This window comes from Pogona vitticeps, chromosome 3 (assembly GCF_051106095.1).
Source record: "Pogona vitticeps strain Pit_001003342236 chromosome 3, PviZW2.1, whole genome shotgun sequence".
NCBI classification, from domain to species: domain Eukaryota; kingdom Metazoa; phylum Chordata; class Lepidosauria; order Squamata; family Agamidae; genus Pogona; species Pogona vitticeps.
The window spans coordinates 192,393,985-192,421,742 of NC_135785.1; the positions used below are offsets into that span (position 1 = coordinate 192,393,985).

Sequence of the window (27,758 nt, forward strand, 5' to 3'; positions counted from 1 at the left end):
CTCTCTCTCTCCTTTTTAAAGAGCACATCATTACCTGAATTTCATAGACATGTATTTTGAAGAAGTCTTCTTAGTTTATCTCTTTCATTTCCTAAACTTGCTGACATGGTTCAAAGACTCAAGGAACCAGTGAAATATGTACATTGCTATTCTAATACATATTTAAGGTTCTCTAATCCGACAATAGTTTCAGTAATTTTGGAGCAAAAGATTCATGTAATTTGAGGGCTTTAATTAAAACAACTAAGAAAATAAGAAATGATCTTTCTCCATCCTGTTCTTTACTCAGTATTATGATATAAATACAGTGGGGTCTCTACTTAAGAACGTCTCTACTTAAGAACAATCCAACTTAAGAACAGCTCCATTTGCTAAATTTTGCTTCTACTTGAGAACAGAAATCCAAGATAAGAACAGGAAAAAAAACCTTTCCTGCTCTTTTTTTAACCTTAGGTCATCTTAGGCTAAAAAAAATATCTCCCCCTAGTGGTAGAATACGTATTAACCAGCTTTGCATTAGTTCCTATGGGAACTAATGCTTCAATGTACAAACACACCTCTACATAACAAAAAAACAGCCAGAACGGATTAATTGGTTTTCAGTCCATTCCTATGGGAAATTTTGCTTCAACTTAAGAATGTTTCAACTTAAGAACACCATTCCAAAATGGATTAAGTTCTTAAGTAGAGGTTCCACTGTAGTTTCTATGGACGGAAAACAGCAGATACGGATTAAATGGTTTTCAATGCGTTCCTATGGGAAATGCAGATTCAACATAAGAACTTTTCAACTTGAGAACCACCTTCCAATACAGATTAAGTTCTTAAGTAGAGACCCCACTGTAGTGGATTCTGAACACTTTACTACTTATGTATTTATGATGATATCCAGTTTAAAATATATCAAGTTTAGCTTTAAATATTTATATAAATTAAAGACAGCCATACTGGTTCATCAGTACCCAAAAACAACAGTCAGACAACATATTTATCAGGACAAATTAAAATGTTTGAGAAATGGACATACTTTTGAGATCCATAAATTCTCATCAGGTTAGTGGATGTAGAAACAACAATATATTAGACAGATTTTGTAGCCCAGAGATTTACAATTATATCCAATCTCCAACTGCATATCTGCAGAATATTTAGAGGTACTGTATTAGAATACATCTTGAATGGTTGATCTCCATTTCTGAAAACAGCTGCAGCTCAGATCTGTCTATTCCATTTGAGCAAAACACTCAGATCTATACAGTGGTGCCTTGCATTACGATCACTTCGTTTAACGACGAAATCGCATTACGATGAACTTTTTGCGATCGCTTTTGTGATCGCAAAGCGATGTTTCCTATGGGGGAATTTCGCTTTGCGATGATCAGTTCCCTGCTTCGGGAACCGATTCTTTGCAAAACGATGATTTTTTAACACCTGATCGGCGGTTTCAAAATGGTCGCCGAGTAAATAAAATGGCTCCCCGCTGTGTTTAGGGACAGATTCCTCGCAAGACAGGCAGCGAAAATGGCTGTCCTAGGGAGGATCTTCACTGGACGGTGAGTTTTAAGCCCATCGGAACGCATTAAACAGGTTTTTATATGTTTCTATGGGCTTTTTAATTTCGCTTTACAATGTTTTCGTTCTACAGCGATTTCGCTGGAACAAATTAACATTGTAATGTGAGGCACCACTGTATTCAGTTGGTAGTTCTAGGTAGAGAAGACCCACTGAATCAATTGACGAATGTGTAAATCCCAGTGACTCAATAGCTCTACTCTAATTGGGAGAGAGGGTTGGAAGTAATTATATATTGAATACAAAATTTGGTGATGGAAAGTTTTCTAGCCTAGGTTTGCAGACACCATGGACACAGATCAGTTCTGAGGACTTCACTGTTTCTGGCATTTCCACTGGTTTTAAATAATACAATTCTCCAAAAACCTCCAGTTTATGAATGTGAGATATTGTCCTTCTGTGCCCACAATTCAGAAAGCCAGGAAATGACCCAATGTTGTTCATAATATGCTGCCTGCATTGCCGGCAGAAAAAAGGATGCAAAGTTTTACATAGCAAAGGGCAGTCTGAATGTTGACAACGCAAATGGCAGCAGTCAAGATGGTCTACAGGATGCCCTCTTCTGCTCACTATCATTTACACTTGTTGAAAAACATCCTTGACAATTGCTTTGTATTTGGGTGAGGTTAAGTGATGAAAATAGGAGTCTGCTTCTGAGATTTTCCCTTGCATAGTGTTACTTTGTGAATGGCAGTGGTGCTGGGGGACTCTTGTTCAATTCCTTGACCATTAGTCTGTGGAGTGTCTCAGGATTCCATGATTCCCCATACTATTTCACATATACATGAACAAGGCTGCCCAAAATTTTGTGGTCTGGTACCATCAATGTGCTGATGACACCCAACTTAATCTGCTTTTTAAGATCTGCCAGGAGACATTTCTCTCAGTCTCTCAGGCCAAAGTGTGTGGCCACCCAGCCTTCCCTCACTATCTAAAAGAGTACTGTACATTCTAAGGTGAAATTGGCAGGGAGTGGTGGGAACTGCTCTAACCTGATAAATGTGTTTATTTTGTTTCTTTTGCACTGTCTGCATCTGACATCAAAATAAATAAGAAAATACCAAGTCTTGAGGACTGACTGGGTGGGACAAGTTAATTTCAACATAAAATATATTTCTTAGCTGCTGCTTCCACATTTGATATACACAGAAGCCAGTCAGCATTTAGCTAACTGTAAGGAATAATAACCCTATTAAAACTGAAATCATGCTGAACATAATTCCCTGTGCATTATAAATTTATCGGGGCACAATGCCAATGACTACAACACAGAAAACATGAAAGCTCTTCTCTTAAAATCTGGAGTTACAATTAAATCCTTACATTCAAATGATGGCTTATAGCAGAAATCGAAATCAACAGAGTTCAGCATGATTTGAATTCTCTTTGATTTCACAGATGTCTCACTCAGTCAAGTGCAAAAATGCTAATGCTATCACATCTGAGAGGCTTTTATGTAGAGTCTGACACAATAAAAATCACAAGGCAGACAAAGGGAGATCTTTTTTGGCAGGTGGAAAAAAACATGCAAAACCAGAAAATAATTTATCTGAACTTCGGGAAACAAGGACAAGAAAATTCAACAAAACATAAACCCAAACTATTAGACAGTTCTTCTCTCTGCTAGTACAAGGTATTACACAGGTACAAGGGAGATTAGAAATGGAAGATCAAAAATCAATATTCAGTTATGAGACAGACATGTTGGGGAATTCTCCTTCTGTATTTGACAATATCCCTATTCAGGGGTTACACCTGAGATAATGAAGATGGCTAAATGATGGTGAGGACATGGTACATATGCAAACACTGTCCCAATATCTCCTTCCCTTTATAATAGCATGTAAAGGTTGTTCTGACTATTCTGTGATGAACACAAAGATTTGAATATTTGCCTATAAACAAATTCAGTTGAACGTGGTTACAGAGCTCCTTTGATCACGAGCCACATATGGGGCTTACAGTACATATATACATATAGGTTGACCTGATATAGTCAATAATCTGCATTTTCTAAGGAGCTTTGCTGACTGTGATGAGCCCACCGTTCATGAAAGAAAAAGAGCAAAGCATCAAATGCAAAAGAACGAAGAGGAAAGCCTCAAAAGAGGGCCAACTTTTTGGAAGAAATTTTAAGAGTACAGTAATTTGCCAAAAGTCAGAGTCTGTGGTGTATTGATCAGAATGTCACATTACGTTTCCAGAGACTTTGATTCAAATCTCCACTCAACCATGGAAACTCACTGGTGGATGGCATTTGAAGATGATCTCAAATACCTTAAAAACATTATTGGGTTTGCCATAAGTCAGAAACAACTTGAAACTCTAATTATGAAAAGACTGCATTAAATGAATATGGAGACAGAGCAGTGGAGATTAAATTTAAGAAGGTATTTTGTGGTGAAAGAATATATGATAAAATAAACACAAGCTAATGATTATAACGTTGATTTAGAGCAATACAGTAGATACAAAATGGCAGGATAACATTAAACCTATAAAACTAGCTTAAAGACAAAAAGAAAGAGAAGGCCCAAGAAAATGGAAGATTAGTAATGATAAATATCACAGAAAACTGTTATAATGTTTTTTCCTCTTTGTATGATTTCCATCTTTAATACAATTGTATAAGCAGATGTAAGAATACTTTTTGCGCTCTGGAATTTTACCCTTTCTTACCTTTCCCCCCCTTACCTGGCCCCATATTTGTACCAGAACCCCTATCCCTATGAAAATGAACAAAAAGTATATTTTAAAAAAGAGATTGCTTTAAATAACTTCCTTAAAACATTCAGTATGCAAGAAAACCAAAACGTCTCTGTTAACAGTTTTAGAGAATTGAGGTTACACTGCTTCAAACAAATGTAAAGCTATTTTCAGTGTACTAAACTTAAAGGTTACTTTTGTTAGAACATTTTGCTGAAATTACAAGTAATAACTATGCACATTGCATGCAATTTGGTTTCTGAAAAGGTTTGCATGAATTATGGTTGTTTGTTCTTTCAGTGCCCCAAGGGATATTTTCCTCCCAAAGTGTGTTAGGCCACTTACTATTTTACTAAAGTTCCCTAAATCTTACTGTATCATTTTCAGGTCTGTCTCTCTTTCACTGTTTTCCAATGGAAGAATGAGATTTTTGTCACTGTCAGGATCACTTTAGCATCACCTTCATGTGAAAAGAACAGGTGTATTCTTAAACCTTCACGGATATAGCCTATATCATGCTAGTAAGTCACACTGCCTCAATCAGAGAAAGGGAATCTAAAGTGACATGGAAGAGAACATCATACAGTATCGCATCACAGATTCTAAAGTGGCACCAAAGAAGTAAAAAAGAGTGAGGCAAAATAAATTTAGAATGAAGCAAAAAAAAAAAAACACCTCAGAAAATACATTAGCAGTTGTGGGTGGTCATGTGAGACAAAGAGCTCTGCTTGAAAAATAAACACAAAAGGAAAGAGAAGGAAAAAGTAAAAGATGTCGTGGCACTTAAAACTGATCTATTTTGATGGAAACATTGTTCACTTCTTCAGACATATGATGGGCACACACCAAACTATGAATGGAAAAAAAAAACCAGTTCATTCAAGCCTTTATGCCGAAATGAAACAAAGTACCGAACTTTTTTTTTCTGCTTGGCACGTCATTTTGCTTCACCAAAATGGACGCCTCCTTCTCCCTTCCTGTTGCCCCTGCCACCTCCCTACCTGATCCTGCCAACTCCTCTTCCTCCTCCACCACCGCCATCTTCAGAGACAGTGGCCGGGCTTCCCTTTCCGGAGCTGGATTTGTTGTCTCTGTACATGCTCTGTCTGGCCTATCAGCTGATGGACATGCACATGCTTGGAGACAGACAGCCTGGCTTCCCTTCCAGGAGCTGGGCCTGCTGTCTTTGCACACACACTGGCCCTCCAGGAATAAGTCAGAAAAAAGAACTATGAACCGGTTTGTCTTTCCATGGTTTTTTTTTGGGGGGGGGGTGTTCATGGTTTGTGGTAGCCACGAACTACCCTAATTCACAGTTTTTCCAGTTCATGCCCATCTCTAGTTAGAATACAGAGACTACATGTTTTTTAAAAAACTGATACAAGGCTCTAAAAGACAGTGGTGTTTGGTTGCATTTTGCACCTAGTACTGATTTATGTCTCCTATTTGGTATTCAGTTCTTCTGATGTCTGGTTCTGTAAACATTTAAACAAGAAATGCAAAGCAAAAGGGGGAAAAAAGTTGCCGTGGCACTCTAAAAACTAACTGTAAACAACAACATGATTAAAGGAAATAACAGAAGAACAGCATGTGGTAATGTAAAGAACAGCAAGCTGCATTTGAGCCTTCTTATGAAAATATGGATATGATACTTTTGGAGGAAAATAACAGTAGATAACATAATTATTACATTATAGAACTTTAAAAAAAACCTTGGCTGTTAGTTGCTATTCGGGAGAAGAAAAACTACAGAATAAGAATCCATAGGGAAACAGCGGACACCCCTACCAATGAATTCAATATCAGCCAAAGTTTCTTAAGTCATCCTTATGTGTAATGATAATCATGTTATTGTTTACAATTAGTCTTTAGAATGGCAGAAAAACATTTTTTTTGCTTTTGTTTTGTGTTTCTTGTTTAAACGTTTACAGAACCAGACATCAAAAGAACCGAATACCAAACAGGGGTCATAAATCAGTACTAGGTGCAAAATGGAACTAAACACTGCTGTCTCTTTATTTATTTATTTATTTTATTTATTAAATTTATACCCCGCCCCTCTAGACCATGTCTACTCGGGGCGGCTTACAACATAAAATAGGACAATATAAAATATAAATAATCATAAAATACAATTAATATATTAATACAATTGGATTAAAAATTAGCAAAATAGAATAAGAAGAGAGAAAGAAAAAATAAAAGATTTAGCTGACTGGAGGGAAGGCCTGCTTAAATAACCAAGTTTTTAACTGTTTTTTAAAAACACCCAGCGAGGGTGCCAGCCGAATTTCTGCTGGAAGGGCATTCCACAGCTGAGGGGCCACCGCAGAGAAGGCCCGGTTTCTAGTTTTTTGCTTCCGAGCCTCTCTCGGCGTCAGAGAGCCTTGCATGAAGATTTTACCATGTAGTCTCCGTATTTTAACTCATATATCTGAAGAATGAACAATGTTCCACAAAAGTATACATTAAAATACAGCAGTTCGTCTTTAAAGTGCCACAACATCTCCCTCTCTCTTTTTTGCTTTTATTTTGTTTTGTATTAGTTGTTGAAATGCTTGCATGGCTACAACTCTGAAAACTGCATGAAAAAGAATGCTGTGTCATTTGAAACTATTTGTGCTGACACAACATCAGGATGTAGTCCACTAAAACCATTTTCTACTGTATTAGAAATATGAAAAGAACTGATAGTTTATCTGATTCAAACACACACTCTCCATCCAGCCATCAACTATAGGACTATTTAAGGTCCCATCTCAAGTTGTGGCAGCCTTTGAAAATATAAATTCTGCTTGATCCTGGATAATATAAATATTGTATCTGTAATGCTGAATGCCTTACTTCCTCTTTTCCCCCTCCTTCTCCCTCCTACTTTGTAACATACATATATACAGTTAATTAACAGAAAAGGTTTCTGTATAACATATTGCCTTAAGAGCCTTCCATGTTTACTCAAGGTCCATTATACTAGGAAAACCTATTGGTCAGTATCCTGTTCAAAATGTATGTACGCTGAACTCCAGCTATGAAAGTTGCCACAGTAGCAGAACCAGACCACATAAACATGTGCACCCGGCATTCTAGCAGACTGCCATATTAGCCTCTGCAGCTTGTGCACATCAATATTGAACAGGATAATGACTCTTATTTAGGTAATATGAATCATCCTGTGCTGTGTTTAGTTCTAACTTCACCACTACCATGAAGTTAGATAGCAGAGTCCATAATTAGCTTATCTCCATAATTTGCCAGTAGGAGACACGTGTGTCAGCATGCTATGTGGGGCCCAAAACAGCAGCAGTCTGCTCTGGCATCTACAGAGGTATCAGGAAACTTCCACTTCTCCCCCTTCTAGCCAATCAATGACCATGTCAAGCTGGGAGTATGTAGAATTGGATGCCTCCTTATTCACACTTTCAAAAGATGGAACCAGGTGTCATGTAAGAATGCTGTCCCAATAACATTCAGACCACTGAGGGTGGAATCAGACAGAACAAAAAAGCTCGTATTTTGCACTGCTTGGAACACAGTCCAATGCAAGCTATTTTCCTGTGATCAAATGACATACAGGAGACTGTGAACCCACCCAACCCTGTTCCATGTCCAAACTGGATTTTTTGGTTCAGTGGCAGGGTTATTCTTTTCAGGAACTGGGTTGGAGTGACTCTAGTATGCACTGAAGGTTTGCTTTAGGGGGTATCGCTCCCAGCAAAATGACCATTTGTCACTCTCTGGTCACAGTCTGAGTTTATGTAGCTGAAGCTACCATGCAAATAAACTGTACGACAAGATTTTTTTGGTTCTGGTAGCGTACTCCCTTGCGTATCTATAAATGAAGGATTTATTGATTTAGGGATTAAAGAAATGTTTATTAATAAACTGTCATGCCAAGACATTTAGGAATCATTACAATAAATGTAGAGATTATATAAACTAAAGATGTTACATGTTATGATATGTCCCATCAAGTCACTTCCTATATATGGCATCTCTAATCAAATTTTCAAGGTATGTGTGATATTGAAGGAGTGGTTTGACCCCTCCATCAGTTTCCATGATGGAAGGGGAATTCAGAACCAGATCTCGCAAATCTTAGTCTGTTACTCTGTCCACTATACCTCATTGACACTGACTATTCTGTGACAGAAAGCCCTCATGTGATGCGGAGTAATCTGAAGGGAACCTCTTTTATTCTGACCAGGACTCTAATCCATTTTCAGAAAAATTATTGGAGGGTGCCTTCAAATGTTTGCTCAGCCAAAAGTAAAAGGATGGACCAGCAATGCCAGCACATTTTAGTCAAAAACTTTTGCTGCTGACCACTAAGTTTTAGAAGAGCCATTTCAACCCCGTAGAATGGAAAAACTGAAACCACCAGACAATCACAGCAAGGTGGGTATGATCATTTGATTCTAGAGGAAATCACACATTTTGGGAACCTGGATGCTGATGCAGAGCTGGAGGCCCCACACCTCTAAAATAGGCCACATTTTGGGAAGGGTCTAGGGTTATGTGAAAGAATAAATGCCAAAGTGCTTCCCTGTATTTTTTTTCTTGAGTATAGGATGGATGGTTAATTTGGAAATACATATTATTGAAAATGTAACATTTTTACAACCTCATTTTTCATTATTCAGATAGTACCTTGAGTTCAGCATTTTGCTTCTTGAGTCCTTCCACAGTATAAGAAATCTCCTTCCATGAATCAATTCTGGCTTTGGCACATTCCAGAACCTGTTCAGCTTCTTGCTTAGACTCCAACCATTGTGTTGAATCTTTTAGCATTTCATGCAACTGCTGTCTTCGGCTTTGAAGGTGTCCTTGCACTTCATCCCACTGATTTTGTATCTTTTCAACTGGTGAAACACAAAAGTGGAAAGAATTTTTGAATTTTTGTATATAAAATTGTACATTGACAGCATTTCCAGTATGAATAGGGATGGACTGGGCAGAATTCAGGAGTCTCTTGTTGGATATATTCAGGATTACATTTTAAAAAATAATAACAAAAATGAGTGCACATTATTTTGACAATGCAGTGCATTTTCAGAATGATGTTTGAATGAATTTTCTTACTCTCATAATGGCAAGCAAGTCAATAATAGTCCAACATTTCAACATAAATTAATCCTTCGGCATGTATGCCTAGTAGCACACAAGTTCTAACACAATAGGGGTTGTATTAAATCAGGGAAATATCAAGCATGCCAGGGGCTTTAAAAACTATTCTGATCAAGTTTTCCACTAATTAAAATTATGTAATAATAAGTAAAATACTGACAGAAAAGTTCATTAAAAGAGTTCAAGATGACCATTATATGAATCACTGATTTATTACCAAGCAATCCAAAAATGTCATAAGTAAAACATCTATCTATTACTTTCTTTTCATGCATAATAGATGATTCTTCTTTAATATACTTCTTAATATACTGAGAACAGCTTTTGAAATTGGAATTAAACTATTTTCAAAATAAGCACTGAAATAATGATGATAATAACATGTCTGTGTACCAACCAGTGTACTAAAAAACAGACACCAGAATCTTTTTACATAATTATGCCATCACTCCATCAGGGGTTTTTCCTGGTCAAGTGTCAAGTTCCACAACTTCTGTGGGACAAGAAAAAAATGGCACCAACTTCTTAACAGGCAACAGTTCATGGCTGGAAGTTATGTTAAGTGAGTTATGGCATGGGTTTAACTAACAGGATGGTGGCTCCTGTTATTCCTTAGGACAGGTCAGAATTTGTACCCTCCTGTCTAGAACAGCAGGTGATGGAAAAGACCCCATCTTGAGATCGTAGAGGGATGAGACTAGTCATAAGAGACACAACATTGAGCTAAGTGAATTAGTACTTATCTGACTTTGTTCATATAATAATACTGACAGGGCAAATGCCTCCGCCAGGCTGTTGTGATGGCAACATTAACAATTAATCCATAAATCATTGAGATCTGCTGCAACCTGATGGATCATCCAGTACAGATGCACAAGATAAAGTTTGGCAAACTTTTAAAGCATATTAGGAGCATTTTTTTTTTAAAAAAAGTATTGCTTGTAGTCAGACTTTTTAATAGCATTTCCAAAGCTGACTTTTGTGTGAAGGGATCTGTCTATTTATGAAACATTGCTTTTGCCTGCCTGCTCTCCGCTATGGGAAGGCAAGCAGTCTCTGAGAAAGAACATTACTGAAAGCCAATATGTTCCTCTGACTCGAGTACAATAATAGGAAAGTAGTGGGAAAAGAAATTTTGCCATCTGACTAGCAGCTCTGCTAGGCTTCAGACTTAGCCTCATAAAATCTGAAAAGTTACAATGAACATATGGTATTCAGTGGAGGGAAAAATGAGTTCTTTCCCTGTCCAGTGACCCTTACTGAAGAGCATGAGGAGTTCATTCATGGGGATGTTAATACAGACATTTGAAAAAAGAAGAATAAAAAAGAAGCTAAATATACACATCCATTGCTTCAGAAAGAGAGTTTTTGTAGCTTTAGAAAATTGAGGGAAATTCTTAGCCCCTTCCCCAGCTGCAGGGTTCAGTAGGACAGATACAAGGGGAAATTACTGGAACCACCTATTTCTTATAGTACAGTCAGCATGGTGCAGTGGAGTGTCAAATCAACCCCAAGGAGATATGGGTTCAAATCCCCAATTAACCATGAAGCTTGGAGAATGACCTTGGGCCAGCCACTTACTTATAGCCTAATATACCATATAAGGTTGTTGGAGATAAACTTGGAGATGAGACAAATATAAGACATATCAAGTTTCTGCAAGAAATTATAGGATGATGTATAATACCTAAGAATAATAAATACATAAGCTACAACTACAAATAGTTGATTAGGTAATGATATGATGTGTTCAATAACATCCTTAATTCTATAAATCTTGTATAAATATTTAGCTTCCACTGAGCCTGCCATATTCTGTACAGTAGCTGCTATATCAAACTTAGATATGATCAGATGCTAAATCCAAATGTTAAAACCCATCAGAGTAGAATGAATTAGTAACTCTCATGAAAATCCCCCTAATTCAATGCTGTACCCTAGTTAAGAGTTACAATTGGATATATCCCCATGCTTCTTGTTCAGAGGCTACACAAACAATATTATGTTTCTCCATGCCACATCCCACTCCATGTGCTGTATCCAAATTCATGATCCAAATCAGATAGCATGGCACAATAAATGGGAATGGTTCTATAACTGAATTTTACGTTTTGAATGAGAGTAATTGCAACATCATATGCTTGAAGAATAGAACAGACCTAAAAACCAACACTTTCAGGCTCACTTTAGCACAGAAATTTCATCAGTTTCCAGGTTGCTATTAAATTTATTCTGTATTCTTTTGAGAGTCTCATCAGTTTAGTCAGGAAGTACAGACACCGGAGCAAATTAATTGAAAAGCCAAACATTGGGTAACAGTGGTGCAACACAGTTATCATTGATCCAGCAATCAAAAAAGACAGGATTGGCAAGTAAACCAGGCAACGTGGGACTTATTCTTATAATGTTTTTGCTTTGCCTCACTACATTTCTAAATAAGCTAATAAACAGTTTTCTTCTCCGTTGAAAACAAAACATATACTGTATAGCAAGTCTATGAGCTACTCTGTCTCCAACAAAACAGATTTATGAGCAAAATCAATAAACATATTTCATAGCTGGAACTATTAACATTTGAAAACTGAACTGAAGTTACCAGTACTTGTTTCAAGTAAGAAATAATCACAATATTCTAACAATGGACATCCCCAATGATGTCATTTTGTTATATTTTCTATTTTTGGCCTAATGGCTTTCTTAAATACTTAAGTAAGTACAATCTCCTTCAACCCCAAAGAAGTATTTACATGTACAGTAAGAGGTTGACAAGAAGCAAAAAATAAATTAAAATAAAAACAAATTCTAATTTCATGTGTTAACGTAAATGATTAATTATGTGCTGTCAAGTTGCTTATGAGTTAGGGTGACCCACTCTACCTGGGTTTTCTAGACATAAGACATTTTCTAGACCCTAAGTACTCAGAAGTAGTTTATGATCCCTCCTTTTGCTATGCTCTGGGACCATACAGCTTGTTGAAGGCCACACAAGTATCCTTTTCAGGAGAAAGGAGGTGCGTGTGTAAATGAATGAATGAATGAACCCCACCAGGATGATTCCACCTGGAACAATTAAAAGTATAGAATACTAACAAAGTTAAAATACTATTAAACATTAACTAGTACTAAAGCCAAGATCAAAAACATTTTTAAAACATTTTTAAAATCCCTAAGTTTAATAAACACAGCATTCCCCACTTATTGTTTAACTGCCCACCTGAAAAGGAAACTCCATGCTTGATGATGGAAGGACAAGAGGGGGGGGCAGCAACCTGGCTTCTTGGAGCAGCACATTCCAAAGCCTGGGAGCAGCCACTGAGAAGGCCCCTTCTCGTGACCTCATGAAAGAAGCTAGGGAAGGCAGTGGAACCCAGAGAACGGCCTCCCAAAAGGCTCATATGGGTTGATACAATGCTTCAAATAGTCCTGACCCAAGGTATATTGGGTATTATAGGTAATACAGTGGACCCTCAACTTACAGACGGCTCGACTTACAGACTTTTCGAGTTACAGACTTCTCTGGCCGCAAAATTTAGGTTAGACTTGCAGCCGGAAAATCAACCTACAGACCAGAAAAAAACCAAAAAGGAACAAAAAAGGAACAAAAACGGCCAGTTACAGATTAATCAGTTTTCAATGCATCGTAGGTCAATGGAGACTCGACCTACAGACTTTTCGACCTGCAGCCACCGTTCCAATATGGATTAATTCCATAAGTAGAGGGTCCACTGTAACCAGCAATTTGAATTGGGCCCAGAAAGAGATTGCTCATTAGTGAAGCTGTTGTAATAAGGGAGTGGTGTGTTTCCCATAACCTGTGCCTGAAGCATTTTGAAGCACTGCTGTTTCCAAACACTTTCTAAATGTAGCCCCATGTAGAGTGACTTGCAGTAATCCAGATATAGTGGTGCCCCGCATAGCGAGATTAATCCGTTCCGGATTAACCTTCGCTATGTGAAATCTTCACTAAGCGGGAAGTAAAAAGCCATTGGAACGCATTAAACTTCATTTAATGCGTTCCAAATCGGCCCTAAACTTCCCACTTAGAGAAGTTTCCTGGCCCCGGGCAGCCATTTTCGCGCCCTCGGCAAGCGAGGGGAGGGCGTGAAAACGCCATGCGGGGCCATTTTGGGTCATCCACGGCCGTTTTGAAGCCGCAAAACAGCTGTTTTGCGGCTTCAAAACGGACCCGAAATGGCCCCGCGCGGTGTTTTCGCGCCCTCGGCAAGCGAGGGGAGGGCGCGAAAACGCCACGTGGGGCCATTTCGGGTCGTCCGCGGCCGTTTTGAAGCTGCAAAACAGCTGTTTTGTGGCTTCAAAACGGACCCGAAATGGCCCCGCGCCGCGTTTTCGCACCCTCCCCTCGCTTGCCGAGGGCGCGAAAACACCACGCGGGGCCATTTCGGGTCACCCGGCGCCCATTTTGGAGCCGCCGAACGCGGCTCCAAAATGGCCGCCGGACTCCCCAATCGTCGCAATGCGAGTGCGGCGATTGGGTGCTCCGTATAGCGATCCCGAAAAAGGGGATCGCTATACGGATTCGTCGTTATACAGTGCGCTCGCTAAGCGAGGCACCACTGTAATATGGAACTAAATCATGTCTTACTGCTACCAGATAACAGTGAAAACTTCCCACCCAATAACATCTTGTCTTCTGAATGTGGAGAAAATAATAGGAAATGGGGAAAAGAGGGGAAACGAAGAGCTGGGATCAATCTTAGTGATTCTCAGTGATGACAGGAAATGCTGTGAGTGCAGAGAAAGTCTTGTTGGGACTTTTCAGCACAGCAAGATATGAAAAATAATCAAGAATGGGATATTTCCCAGGAAACTGCCAAATGACCTCAAAAAAAAAAAGAAAAAAAGAAAGAAAGAAAGAAAAAGAAAAAGAAAAGAAAAAAAGAAAAGAAAAAAGGGGTTAAAAAGAAAAAAAGGGAAAAAGGGGGGAAAAAGGGTGGATTGCCATTTTACACCAGCCCACAGGAAATCCTATCCCCAGGTTTGACCGTGCTGATGCACAGACGTCCAGTGCATCCCTTCAGATAGTTGGCTCCACACACTGGAGTCAGCTAGGTATGTTCTTCAAACTTCTTCAGCCTTCATGCTGAGGAAGGTCTTGATTAAAAGCTTCAGTTAAACTCAAACTCTTAAATAAAGCTTGGATCTCTAGTTCCTGAAACACAAGTTATTTAAAAAGACAGATCCCCCCCACCCTCCTTTTCCCTTTTGCCTGACCTGTGACACAGCAGACAACAGGGCTGTCACGCGGTAACTGCCGCTAGAAAATAAAGAACTGTTTGAAGTTCAAAATGTATTTTTTTTTACAACAGATGGAATCATAAAGGATTGGAATGACAAACAGTAAAAACAGGATAATGATCTTTCATACAGCATTTTATCTAATCTAAACCAAATCCTTCTAAACTTTTATGCAAGTGTGTCAAATCGTCCCCGTGGGCTGGGGAAAACAGCAATGAAAACAAGGTTCTAGGGAGGCATTTTTGCCCAACCTCCCCCATATGCCATAATAGTCTTACCTGCCACTCATCTAGCAGTCATTGTCAATCAACTCACCATGCAAACAGCCTTTTAACTAGAGAGACATTATCCCCAAACAACCATAAAGTGAAGTTAAGAAATGGAAAATATTACCTGGTCCTTATGTGAAAGACTTTCTGGTTAGATATTTGCTCTAGTTATATTTGAAACTGTGTAGGGCTAAATGGCTCTTGGTGATGTCCGTAAAGTCTACTCCCTATGCTCCCAGCTCACTCTAAAGTCAGCAAGACCTTTGTGTGTTTAATGGAAACATCTGCAAAGAAACCTGTAGGTGTATTAATCCGACCACCTCTGCTCTTGTGATCAGAACTCCAGATAAGGAGTGGGTCCTTGTCTGGTAGCACTATAAGCATGTTTAATTTGATGTATTAATTGGCTTCTTTGCAGACTTCTTAAGCATGTAAAGGTGTTCCTCAGTTTCAGGCAGGGATGTGTACCCCTATCCCTACCATCCATCTTGCTTTCCATAGTTGCACACATAATGGCCAAAATTTTATTGTGAAGTTATGTGTGTAACTTGGGCATGCAGTAGTTATGCCAACACAGAGGCTATCTCTGAAGCATTTCCACTGGGACACCGCACAGTCAGTCATATCAGGGACAATTCCATCTTGCCAGGAGAAATGTCCAGTGCATCTGTACCAGCATAGCTTTACATAGGGGACGTGGTGGTGCTGTAGGTTAAACCACAGACGCCTCTGTGCTGCAATGTCAGAAGACAAGCAGTCGTAAGATCGAATCCATGCAACAGAGTGAGCTCCCATGTCTTGTCCCAGCTCCTGCCAACCTAGCTGTTCAAAAGCATGTAAAAATCTGAGTAGATAAATAAGGACCGCCACGGTGGGATGGTAATGGCGTTCCGTGTCTAGTTGCACTGGCCACGTGACCACAGAAACTGTCCTTGGACAAAGGCTGGCTCTACGGTTTGGAGACAGGAATAAGCACTGTGCCCTACAGTTGGACGCGACTGAACTAAATGTCAAGGGGAACCTTTACCTTTACCTAACTTTACATTTCACCTGTGTAAAGAAGATATTGGCTATTATTTCAATAGGAAAAGTAAAATAATTTTTTTTTAAAGAGAGACAAAATCGTAGCACTTTAAAGACTACAGTACTATATTTTAATGTATGTTTTTCTGGAACTTTTTAGCCCACTTTCTCAATTATTGTTAGGTTTATGGTTCATGAATGTCATGACTACTGCTATTTTGAAAAATGTAATCTACTCAGAGATCAGCATCTCATGCACACGCCATTTTAACTGCCTGGAAGAAAACATAAGAAAAAGATACTTTCTGTGGTGATTCCATCTATTTTATTTATTTATTTATTTATTTATTTATTTATTTATTTATTTATTTATTTATTTATTTATTTATTTATTTATTTATTTATTTATTTGTTTGTTTGTCTGTCTGTCTGTCTGTCTGTCTGTCTGTCTGTCTGTCTGTCTGTTTGTTTGTTTGTTTATAACATTTTGCCCCACCTTTCTCCTTAAGAAGGACCCAAGGCAGCTTACATCATTGGAAGACAATATTTAAAGCTGAAAACAATGTATAATGAGGCATCTTACATAAAAAAGAGACAATATTAAAGCTGAAACAATATGTATGCAAAAATTAAAAAGGAACCAAAAAAAACTCTGAGAGTTGGTAAACACAAGTAGTAATAAAGACCCAGTCAGACTAGTAATGCATAACAATCTGTTTAAAAGTCACACTTGTATAGCCAGTCACTGAAGGAAAGCCTTCCATATACATTTAAGTAGAGGCTCAACATGGACTAATGTATCAGGTTTGAATATAAATAGTTTTGAATGCCTGGACATGGGCGGAGTGCTAGTGTGATTGGCATCTGAATGATGATTCATTAAGAATGATTGGAATTTTGTGCAAGTGGGGCCTGTCACTCAGGATATAACAGTTTGGGGAGAGATCAGAAACCTTAAGAGAAGAGATCTGAATGGAGTTAGAAGTCTGTTTGAGAGATGGTAGTAGTCTGTGGTAGAGTGAATGAAGAGAAAATACCCTGTTTCCCATACAATAAGACCTAACCTGAAAATAAGCCCTAGTATGATTTTTCAGGATGCTTTTAATACAAGCCCTACCCCCAAAATAAGCCCCAGTTAAGTGAAACCCACCATTGTGGAGCTAGAAGATGATATGGCTGTATTTGAATAAATGTAGATTGTTGTACATGAAAAAAATCCCCTGAAAATATGCCCGAATGCGTTTTTGGAGCAAAAATTAATATAAGACACTGTCTTATTTTGGGGGAAACACGGTAGTTAGAATGGGTATATGTGAAAAAAGACAAAAGAGTGTAACATAATTATTTAGAACTCTAAATACTAAAGAAATAAATTTAGATTTTACATTTGTTATAGCCATTATTTTTCATATTCAGTAACTTATCTTTCCTTTCATACCTGTTAGGTATGCTTTTTAAATAAAAATCTTTTTTCATGGTTTAAACCAGTCTCTTCTCATTATTTGTTTTGTGTATAGCTAAGAATAAGGAACCTAGATTTCTAATGAATGAAAAGAAACACACATTTTAAACAATAGCCAAAATCCTTGTGGTGCAGTGGTTAAACTGCAGTACTGCAGCCAAAACTCTGCTCATGACACAGGTTCAGTCCCTGGTAGCCAGCTTGAAGTTCACTTAGCCTTCCATCATTCCAAGGTCAGTTAACTGAGCACCCAGCTTGCTGGGGGGGGGGGCAATCTGTAGCCTGCATAATTAAAAAATTGTAAACCACTCAGAGAGTGCTATCAGCTCTATGGGGAGGTATATAAGCAGCAAGCTTTGCTTTTGTTTTGGCCAAAATCCAGTAAGTTGCAACCAGAATAGGCTTATTTGAATGTTTACTCACCAAATCTTCACTGATATAATGAGCCTACTTTAGTACAATTTACTATGCTAAGTAACGGGATTTCGGCCAGTGCTTTTAGTTTAAAAATGGTTCAAGATAGAATTTTCAGTCTGATTTTAATATTTATGTGAAAGTGTGTGATAACATTATTCTTACAGCTCTCATTTAAATATATTAATAGTTACCAAGAATTCTAAAATTATAGGTAAGTATTTAGAAACATTAATGTAATGAAAGATTTGAGAGAAACAGATTGAATAGCACCTGCCATTCATATCAGAATTCACTATGCCTCAAATCTCTCAGCATCAATTCTTTTAATACAATTGGTATTACTAATATTCCTTCCATTATCTCTAATTTTTATACTTTTAAAGAATATTAAATATACTATCAATTTGATTTGGGAATATTTTCTCATTCCTATCTGAACAACGAAAAATTAGTTTCTCCCTTACGTATTTGAAAATAAGATGCTCTGTTTATAAATTTAATATCACACCTAAATAATAAATTTCTTAAAAGTTTTAAAAACCTTTAAAAAGTTTTTAAAGATCACACTTTTTCAATAAACCTTTAGAAATATTCTCCTCTGGAATTAATTATGAGCATGATTTTTACCTTCTCAGTGTGTTTTGTTGAGTCTAGGTCTGGTATGATTTGGGATAATAGGGAAGTTTATTTTGGCTTAGTGGTTTAGTTGGGAGGGCTGTCTATACTATTTTTAACTGTCCAGAATAGTGCATGACACTAAAGGTAGCAGTACACAAACCACTGAAACAAACAAACAAACAAACAAAAGCTTTAAAAAGCTGGTATATCCATATAATAGATAAAAATCAAAGCATAAGACCCAATGAGCTCAATAGTTTTTTATTCTCTGATTTTTCTGCAGCCCACAAGTGGGAACTTAGCAACCTTTCACATTATTCCAAAGAGTTCCTCAGCTCTTTGAATTCTAGAGAACATAAAGCACTACAGGAGCCTTCCATTGACAGATACAGTAGAAGGTTTTCATGCATAGGATGAGCCCTTCCATCTGTTTAGTTTCAAAACCAAAGTTCCTGATATAACAATATAAATAAGCAAGGAGAGGTTCATCAGATGCTAGGAAAAAATATTATGATAAAATGGTGTATGCATGTCACATAGAATTTTTTGAGAGCTGGGATACAAGCTGTTTTATACTTTCACAAAAATGTATTACTACAAGACGGCTGTGTATTTATTTGTGTGGTTGGTTGTTTAGTGCCACATTTCATGACTTTAAGAAGGCTAAACAGAAAGCTCTGGAAACTGAGCATACTAATGCACAGAAGTGTACTATTCAGGTTCATAGAAGGTGCATCATGAATTACTTTATTTGTCACAATATATATTTTTAACTATGAGGAAGAAGAAGAAACCACAAAGTGTGGAAATTTTAAAATATATCAGCTATCTGCTCACATCACTCCTCTCATAGCTGCATGAGCTTACAGCAATGCTATTGTGCACCACAGCAAATCAACATTCTACCAGGCAATTCGAAAAATGGGGGCAGTATAACAAAAACTGGGCTTCCTAGAGACCAAGAGGATCTAAAGAACTTGTGGGGAAAACAGACCTGGCAATTCCTTTGTTTCTGAATGAAAAGTGGTTAAGTGATGAATAAATGGAGTTGAGCCCAAGAGGGTATCCTGTAGTGTAAATCATCTTGATTGCTGATATTGGTGTCATCAGCATTCAGGCTGCTCTTTGCTATGTAAAGCTTAACATCATTTTTTTCTGATGGCAATGAGGGCATTATATTGTGCAGTAATATCAGACCATTGCCTAACATTTTAAATCTTGGATACAGAAGCACAATATCTGACATTCATAAACTGGAGGGTTTTTTTTGGTGAGGGCAAATTGAATTACTGGTAAATACTTTACATGGCTTGCTGAGAAACTGATCCCCATGTTATAAAAAAATCTTTTAAACACTTAAAACACTTTACCATAGTATAATACAAAAAAAGTAGCATAGAAGTCTAAAGAAAGTCCTTTGGCAGGGAAGGAGAAACGGATATGCTTGATCAGGGTTTATGCTGAAGTATACACGTTTCTTGGTATGCAGAAAAACAGAATTAAAGAGAAACAGGACAGGAGGTATATGTTTGTTAATGAAAAAAGCTGGAGATAATTTTAGATGGCATGTTGGAAAGGTAATATAAATCAAATTTGGTATCACATTCTTCATTATTATGGGGGGGGGGACGACTTCTGAAGATCCCCATGGCACACTGCCAGAGTTCCACAGTCTGTCCAAGAGACAAGAGAAATTAAACTTTTCATCCTCTATTTAAGCTATATATCTGCATGCATATATAATATCTCCTCAATCTCTTATTGGATTGCACTGCTGCTACAAGTACTGTCACCTCTTAACCCCACTGTCACCTCTTAACCCCTACAAAAACCAAACACACCAAGAAACTAGAGAACAGCAATAGCCGATTTGCCATGCATCACAATAATTTCACACTCTCTCCATCCTGTAATTTTCTGAAAGTATTTGCATTCTCATACAAACTGGAAATATCACAGTCTGCCTTAGCTGCTACAATGTCTGTTTTAAGAAGACACACTACTGTCCAAGTATAACTACATCAAAATCCTGGATTTCTGGATTCATTTCATTTTGATGGGAAAGTAATATCCATCAGAGAAGACCATCTGCCACTGGCTTTGAAGTGAACCAAGAAGTTACTTCTCCAGAGAGCATGGGTATTAATCATTCCTGCTATTTATTGTCCACTGTGGCACTTTGAACATCCATGAACACATCTCCTAACCAGGACTGGGGCTCACCATACCTTTGATGTCTTTCCACAAGCAGGCAAAGATCTTTCAGTTCTTAAACAATCTGTTCTAGGGAACAAAGTTTATAATACGGAATATAGTTGCTATTCATGGATGAAGGATCTTTAAATTATCAGCACATGAAAATATATTTAAAAATATTTCTCTGGTGGTGTACTTAGGAACAGGACATACAAATAAGGAAATGGTGTTCCAGTTTCTCTTAACATAAACATAATGTTATTAGCATTATTAAAATAAAGCTGCTCTAGTGAAACACTTAAAACAATTTTATACCTACTAATGCACAATTTATGGTCAGCTGGCAGTTTAAGGCTAGAAATATATGAAATCCATTACTTACTTAAGGAAGCATGAAGCCAATGCATTTTGGATGTTTCAGTGGCACAATACCCATTGCTGTCTGCCTCACATCCCCATTTATACTCTATTTTCTGGTAGTTATAGATACATATCTGGTTATAAGCCTGAATAATATTATCTTGCTTTCATGCTTCTTGCCATTTTCTTTGCCATATTACAGTGTGTGTTTACTTTTTTTGTTTGTTTGTTTATTTAACTTATATGCCACTTACACAACCCAGAGGTATCTGGGCGGCTTACAACAATTAAAATGCAATAAAAAGATAACACAATTAAAATACAAAAAAAAATAAAGCACTCTAAAAATTGCCATCAGGACCCACAGTGGATATTATTTCAGTTAAAAGCCTTCTGGAAAAAGGAAGGTTTTGACCTGGCACCGAAATGTCATCAACGTCGGCGCTAGACGAATCTCAGTTGGGATGACGTTCCACGGTCTGGGGGCAGCTGCTGAAAAGGCATTTTGTCTACAAGCCATCCCTCTTACCTCCTTGAGGGATGGCTCTTTTAGGAGGGCCTCCTGGCTAGATCTTAACTGCCGGGTAAGTTTATATGGAAGGCGAATTTTAAGAAAAATACGATTTCCTTTTCTCTTATATGACACTTCAGATGAAAATTTCAGGTCCATTTAAAATATGAGCATTTTAAAAGATAAAGAATAATGAATAAAACTGATTCAGTATTAATCTGCGATCTGGCTTTACACATACAGCAAGCCTGTGAGATCATTGCATATGTTAACTTACACTGTGGTTACACATTTCCTTATATTCATTAAAAATGTAGGCATTTTGTGACTTTGAAAACAGCTCTTAAATGTTATGTGAAGGCATTCCAAGAATGTATATTTTCTTCCTTTCCAAGGATTGGCTTTAATAATGAATCAACAAATTGTTTCCAATAAAATGTTCTGTAGATGGTCACAGTTTGCATATCACTAACTCACAGGAAAATAAAGAAATGAATACAGAATCAGAAGCATGTCTAATGCTTATCAGAAATGGTGAATTTTCTTACAAATTCTGCTGTGTAAGACAAATATCCAGAAGTTAAATTTATTTTGTATGTTTTAAACCATAATATTAAACAGTATTGGTAGCTGTTGTCACTTGGAAGAATACTAACTAGAAAGCCACTATTTAATGTCACAACATTACTTTAGAAAATCGTCCATTATATTAAGTACGTAGTACGTTGTGGCTGACTTTTCAAAATCCAATCTTTGAGGAAGTAGCTCTCTCTCTACACACAGTACACAAACACACATCCACAGAGAGATCATACCACATATCAACACACTGCACGTAAAAGTGAAGCTGTATTTCTGAATGTATACACCAATTTCATATTCAAAAATCTAGTCAATATAGCTCAGAATCTATACACCCTTGAGAGCAAAGAGATTAAGGACACGTCAGATGCAGCACCTGGCACTATTTATCACTCACAGCACTGAAACATTTGCATCATAAGATAAATCTGTTTGGCATGCTAAAATATTTTTCGTCCTTTAAAGGACTGTAATACTGAAATATTTCCCATTTTTTGTATCATTTGCTTCTACTGTTTTTCACATAGATTTTTTGATACAGAGTCATTAGAATATCCTGTTTAATTTTCAGTTGTGGCTTGTACCTTGAAACAGATTAATTTAAGAAAAGTTCAGAGAAGGGAAATTTCATATCTCCATCTTTCCTCTATGATACCTTCAGTCCCCTAAACAATGTGGAATGGAGTATTGTAGAGAAAGTAGAGAACTGTCCAAAATCATGTCATTCTTCACCAAATTTTGGATGAATGTCCCCTTCTCCAACAACTCTGTCTGCACCCTTAATCATGGGGTCCCTGACTTTCCAGTAAGGCTACAGTGAGGGGGAAATGGATCACTGTGAAGGGTGTGCATTTGAAAATTACATGCTATTATAACTAAAATGAACTACAATGGATTTTCTAATGAAAACAGAGAGTGCAGTAAATAGGGAAAGCCCTGCCTGCAAAATAAAGAAGTTCATACTGAGATCACAAAGGCAAGTTCATGTGTTTTATAGTACAGCATTTTCCACTTGAAAAAAATGCTATTATGAATTTGTATCTACGTATAATTAAATCATGAAATATTCTTTCTTAATCCAGCTCATTGCTTAATGGGAAGAAGGCTATAATAGGATAAGAAAGAATCACTGGAGATAACGGATCTCGGACAATGGCATCATTATCACTAACAATGTGATAGTATAGCATATCATGTATCAGCAACTTTAAAAATCACATACTAGCAACTAGATAAATAAAGCTTGTAGGATTAGACAAGCTGATATTGCCTGGAATCATTCCAACAAGGAAGCAACTTTTACCTTAATAGATGAGCTTTGATACGACTGACAGAAGTGATCTGATTTCACACTGAAAATGACCCTTTTAGGGATAAATGTCAGCTATGATGGACCACCACAGACTCAAGCTACCAAGGGATATTATAAAGGGCTACTTTATTGTGCTGTGAGGTTATTATTTCAGTGTCATACAATGGACCTTGGCAATTGTGCTGGCAGTACTCAATTTCTGTAATAAGAACAAAAAGTCAGGATAGCTCTCTGATGTAAAAGCTTTTCCCCTTAGGATGATGGCTGGCTCTGGCTTTCTTCTTGCAGAGGGAAAACACTCCATAGCTGATCTGAAAACCCTCTCCATTATGTAGGAGGGTTGAAACCGACAGATCCTTCATAGCTTAGCCTTGCCACCCAAAAGCCCAGCTGTAATTGGTGAAGTGGCATAGAGGAAGAGAAATTGAAGGACCATCACTGAGTCAGGGAAACTACTGTGTTATCCTGTGCTGGACACATAGCATCTTTGCTGCATGGAGGGATACAGTTATGTGTGCAGTTATGAAAATATGTATAGAAATGTGCACCCACAGATAGAAATTTTCATTACTGATCACAGCAGATGTTTGCACATTTCTGCCTATATTTTTGTCCTGGGGAAATGTTAAATAGGAAGCATGTGACATGTACTTCCTCTTACTCTGTCCATTCCACAGGATTCAAAGCAGCTTTGAGAAGAACAAGAAAGGCACAGACCTCAATCAACAAAACACCATTAAAAGTACCTTTATACCAACTTAGGTTCATGGACATTTTCTTAACTGACTTATGTCTGACTCACTAAATCAATATTCTAGAATTGTGACAGAACAATAAACTCCATGTTTCCTTTGTAATCTCTGGTATACAATTTAAATATTTGCAAAGCTGTTAGGTTGTCAAAAGCTACAAGAAAGCCATATAGAGGGATACTTATTTTATTAAGACATTGGGATCAACAGCACTGTTGTAATTCACCATAGTGGCTTCATATATCCTTTTGTGTGTGTAAATGATAGGTTGAAGATTTTGCTATAAAACTGTCAGAGAAAGCAAGGCTTTCAATAAAGGCATCTTTATTACTATACTTCTGGCTCAAGACACATGGCATAAAATGCTTTGCAACTTGCTTATGCCAAAGCAATTTCAGGATCCTCTACTAAATACTGCTATGTATATTTAGATGTTTTGAGTTATACATTATTCAAGTCGCTGTGGATATTTCAGAAAGTTGTCTTTGGAAATGAATTTCAAATAAATTTTTTGATAGAATAGAGGCCCATATCCTGTTGAAAAGGAGTGATATTACTGGCAGAGGCATATTACTGGTAATTGCTTTGATTCCAGGTTGTAAGCAACTCATGTGCAATGAGCAAAATCACACGTAACCCAAAATCAAAGCGGGAACTCTTTTATTACCAGCAACCTGGTGCTGCCAGTAATGTCATTCCCATTGTTCCTGTGGACACAAAATTCTGTTGTGTTGTGGAACAACACAACAGAAGTTTGGCCAATATGATTCTAACAGACAAACATTGTGTTACTTTGCTTGGGGCACATGTAAATGAAGAAACATGTCAGCCTTCCATTAATTTTCACATTGGGATCTACTTCCAGTGTTACTAAACTTAGAATTCCCAGACTTCCAAGCCCAAGGTAAGTCTCTTAACTAATGCTGCTTTGACATAATACAAACTAAGCAGCATCTAAGGGCAACAGTGTAATGCCATTGAAAAAAGTTGTACATACAAAAAGCAGGTAGGTATCCTTTGCATCAGTGATGTGTTCTTTGCACTGATACAGCTGAAAACATGGGTGGAACTCATGGGACCCTTGAAATGCAGTCAAGTGGTGGGACTACTTCTTCAACAACCTTTCACAGTAACTCAGTGCTGACCAGATACTTTGATTAACCATTAGGGAAACTGAAGTTATATATATTGGCAGGACAGGACATGATGCTGGAGAAAGTTACCATATGAGTAACATAACGTCATACCAGTTGACCCATCCTACAAAGAGGAATTGGCTAGAGTCTGAACGGAGGTGGGACTTAATTGAACTTGGTGAAAGAAGTCATGAAAACAGCTTTGTTTGTTATTATGATAGATTACTTTTTGACTAAGGTAAACTTATTTATCTAGATTTTAAACACTGGAAACTCACCATCAAGCTGAATTTGCAACTGCTGGTCAGAATGAAAGTCAGACGTCGTGTCAGCAGAATGAAGGAAACTAAGCCTCCTGACACAATGCATTATTATCATTAGGTGTGGCCATTCTCATCAGCTGAGAGCCAACGGCCGAACTCCTGTCTTGTGCAAGGCTATGCACAGGAAATATGGTGGTTATCAGCCACCATATTTTTTTGGAAATAAAATAATTTAGATTTTTTCCCTGAAAGTCTTCAAATCTCCCATGGAATCTCTTTCATAACTGGGAAGCCATAGGGGCCTGTGGAATGGGAGGGGGAAGTCTTTAATTACCTAAAATCACAGAGACATGTAGCCTTCCAGATGGTGCTGGACCATACCTCCCATGAGCCCTACCATTCTAGCCACTTGTGACGTATAAGGGAAATTGCCTGCAAATTGCCTGAAATATAGAGAGGTAATTTACCAAAACAAAACAAAAACAAACACCAGGATTAAACTGTGATTTTAGGTCTCTGAATCATCTTCATTGTCAGACTTTCGGTCCATCAGAAAAATGAGAAATAGTGCAGACTGCCCAGCTCCTCCTGTTCACTATATTTACTACTTTTTCTTTTTTTACCTAAACACTACACTCACATCAAGACCTTATACTGTACACTAAATATACACTGTATGTCATAGAAACAATGTGAGAATGACAATATTCAAGAAAGACAACTTTTTAAAGGATATTTCTTTCCATTAGGTCAGGGTTCTCCAGATTTTTCAGAGTGAGGGCCACAACATATATGCTTCAGATTTTCAAGGGATGAATGCATGTGTGCATACATGTGTACACATGCACTCCTGCACACATGCATGCATGGACATACACACTCCTACATGCACACCCACCCATACTGCCGCCTGCACGCATCCACCCGTCCGCCAGCTGGGCCGAATAAAAAGGCAAGGCAGGCTGGATGTGGCCCGCGGACCATAATTTGGAGACCCTTGCTCTAGCTCAAACACAAGAATATATATGGTATGAAGAAGTATTACGCGGGAATATACCAGCAATGAATTATCATATCTCCATTAGAGGAAACTGTAATACAGAAAACTTGCAATATTTTCAGGAATTATATGCAACAGTTTTGCTAAACAGACCAAATTTAAGGAAAACATGGTTCTTTTCAGTGTTCTAAGTCTTATTTAATAGGTAAACAGTTTATCACCAGAGCAGGCACTTTAATGTGGTAAATGCAATCCTGATCAATGTATGCATATACACTATTCTACATTTGTTACCCTACTTCCCATTTTTAATGAACACTTCCAGTGACAACCTTTGATGCATATTAGAAAAAATAACTCAGAAATAAAAATTATAATCTCATTTGGATATATATAGTAGTCACGTCTTTCAAAGATGTCACACTCACATAGTTATCATATGATTTCATTAAGCTTCAAGATAGGGAAATTACTCTTGTGGAGGCTGTTTTGAAATTAATACCTAAGAAAGAAAAATAGCTCACCAAGCAGAACATTCATTAGCTGAGGCCTCCAAAAATCAAACACTCAGAGAACATTTTATTAAATTTTAGAGACAAGAGAGTTAAAGAGGTATGGATTTTCAATTACAAACAAAATATAGCCATCATGTACCTTTGCAGAAAAAGGGTCTTCTTGATACCATATTAATTGCAAAGGAACCAGCAAAATAATAATAAAAACCAACAAAACACCAAACCTCTCATTATTATTCACCTTAGAATGTGTTCTACTTTTCTAGTTTCAGCACTATCATAAATTCAGTGTATATAAGACATTAGTCAAGACGTTGAGAGTTGTATGATCAAAAGCTTTTAAAAGCTTATCCTAATACTGTATATGTTATGATCCTGAGTATCAAGAGTACTATCCTTTAATGTCACATTGTCACACCTTAAGAGATTTCTTGAATTGGAATGGCATGCTGGAAATATCAGCCTCTTTTACTCAGATTGATGCATTCACATAGTCAAAATATATTACACTCTGAGAGATAGTGTGATCCTCCTCCCTGAGAGCAGCTGCAAGGGGGCATGAACTTGATTGAAGCAATGGAGGTAAGCAGTGGGTCCTCAGTTCTTTCTCTCAGACCATCTGTGTGATGATCAAAATGTATTGGTATTCCTGCAGTGAGCAGGGGGTTGGACTTGATGGCCTTG

At 37.6% G+C, this 27,758-nt stretch overlaps 1 protein-coding gene across 18 annotated transcripts in view; it reads right to left on the reverse strand.

The window, feature by feature from the left end:
* Positions 1–27,758, reverse strand: part of DMD (dystrophin) — a 1,295,019-nt gene that overhangs the window by 318,366 nt on the left and 948,895 nt on the right. For all 18 annotated transcript variants that reach the window (XM_078390471.1, XM_078390476.1, XM_078390472.1 and 15 more), the window contains one exon: positions 8,926–9,137. In XM_078390471.1, the coding sequence (XP_078246597.1) occupies positions 8,926–9,137 (212 nt within the window). The remainder of the gene's footprint in view (positions 1–8,925; positions 9,138–27,758) is intronic.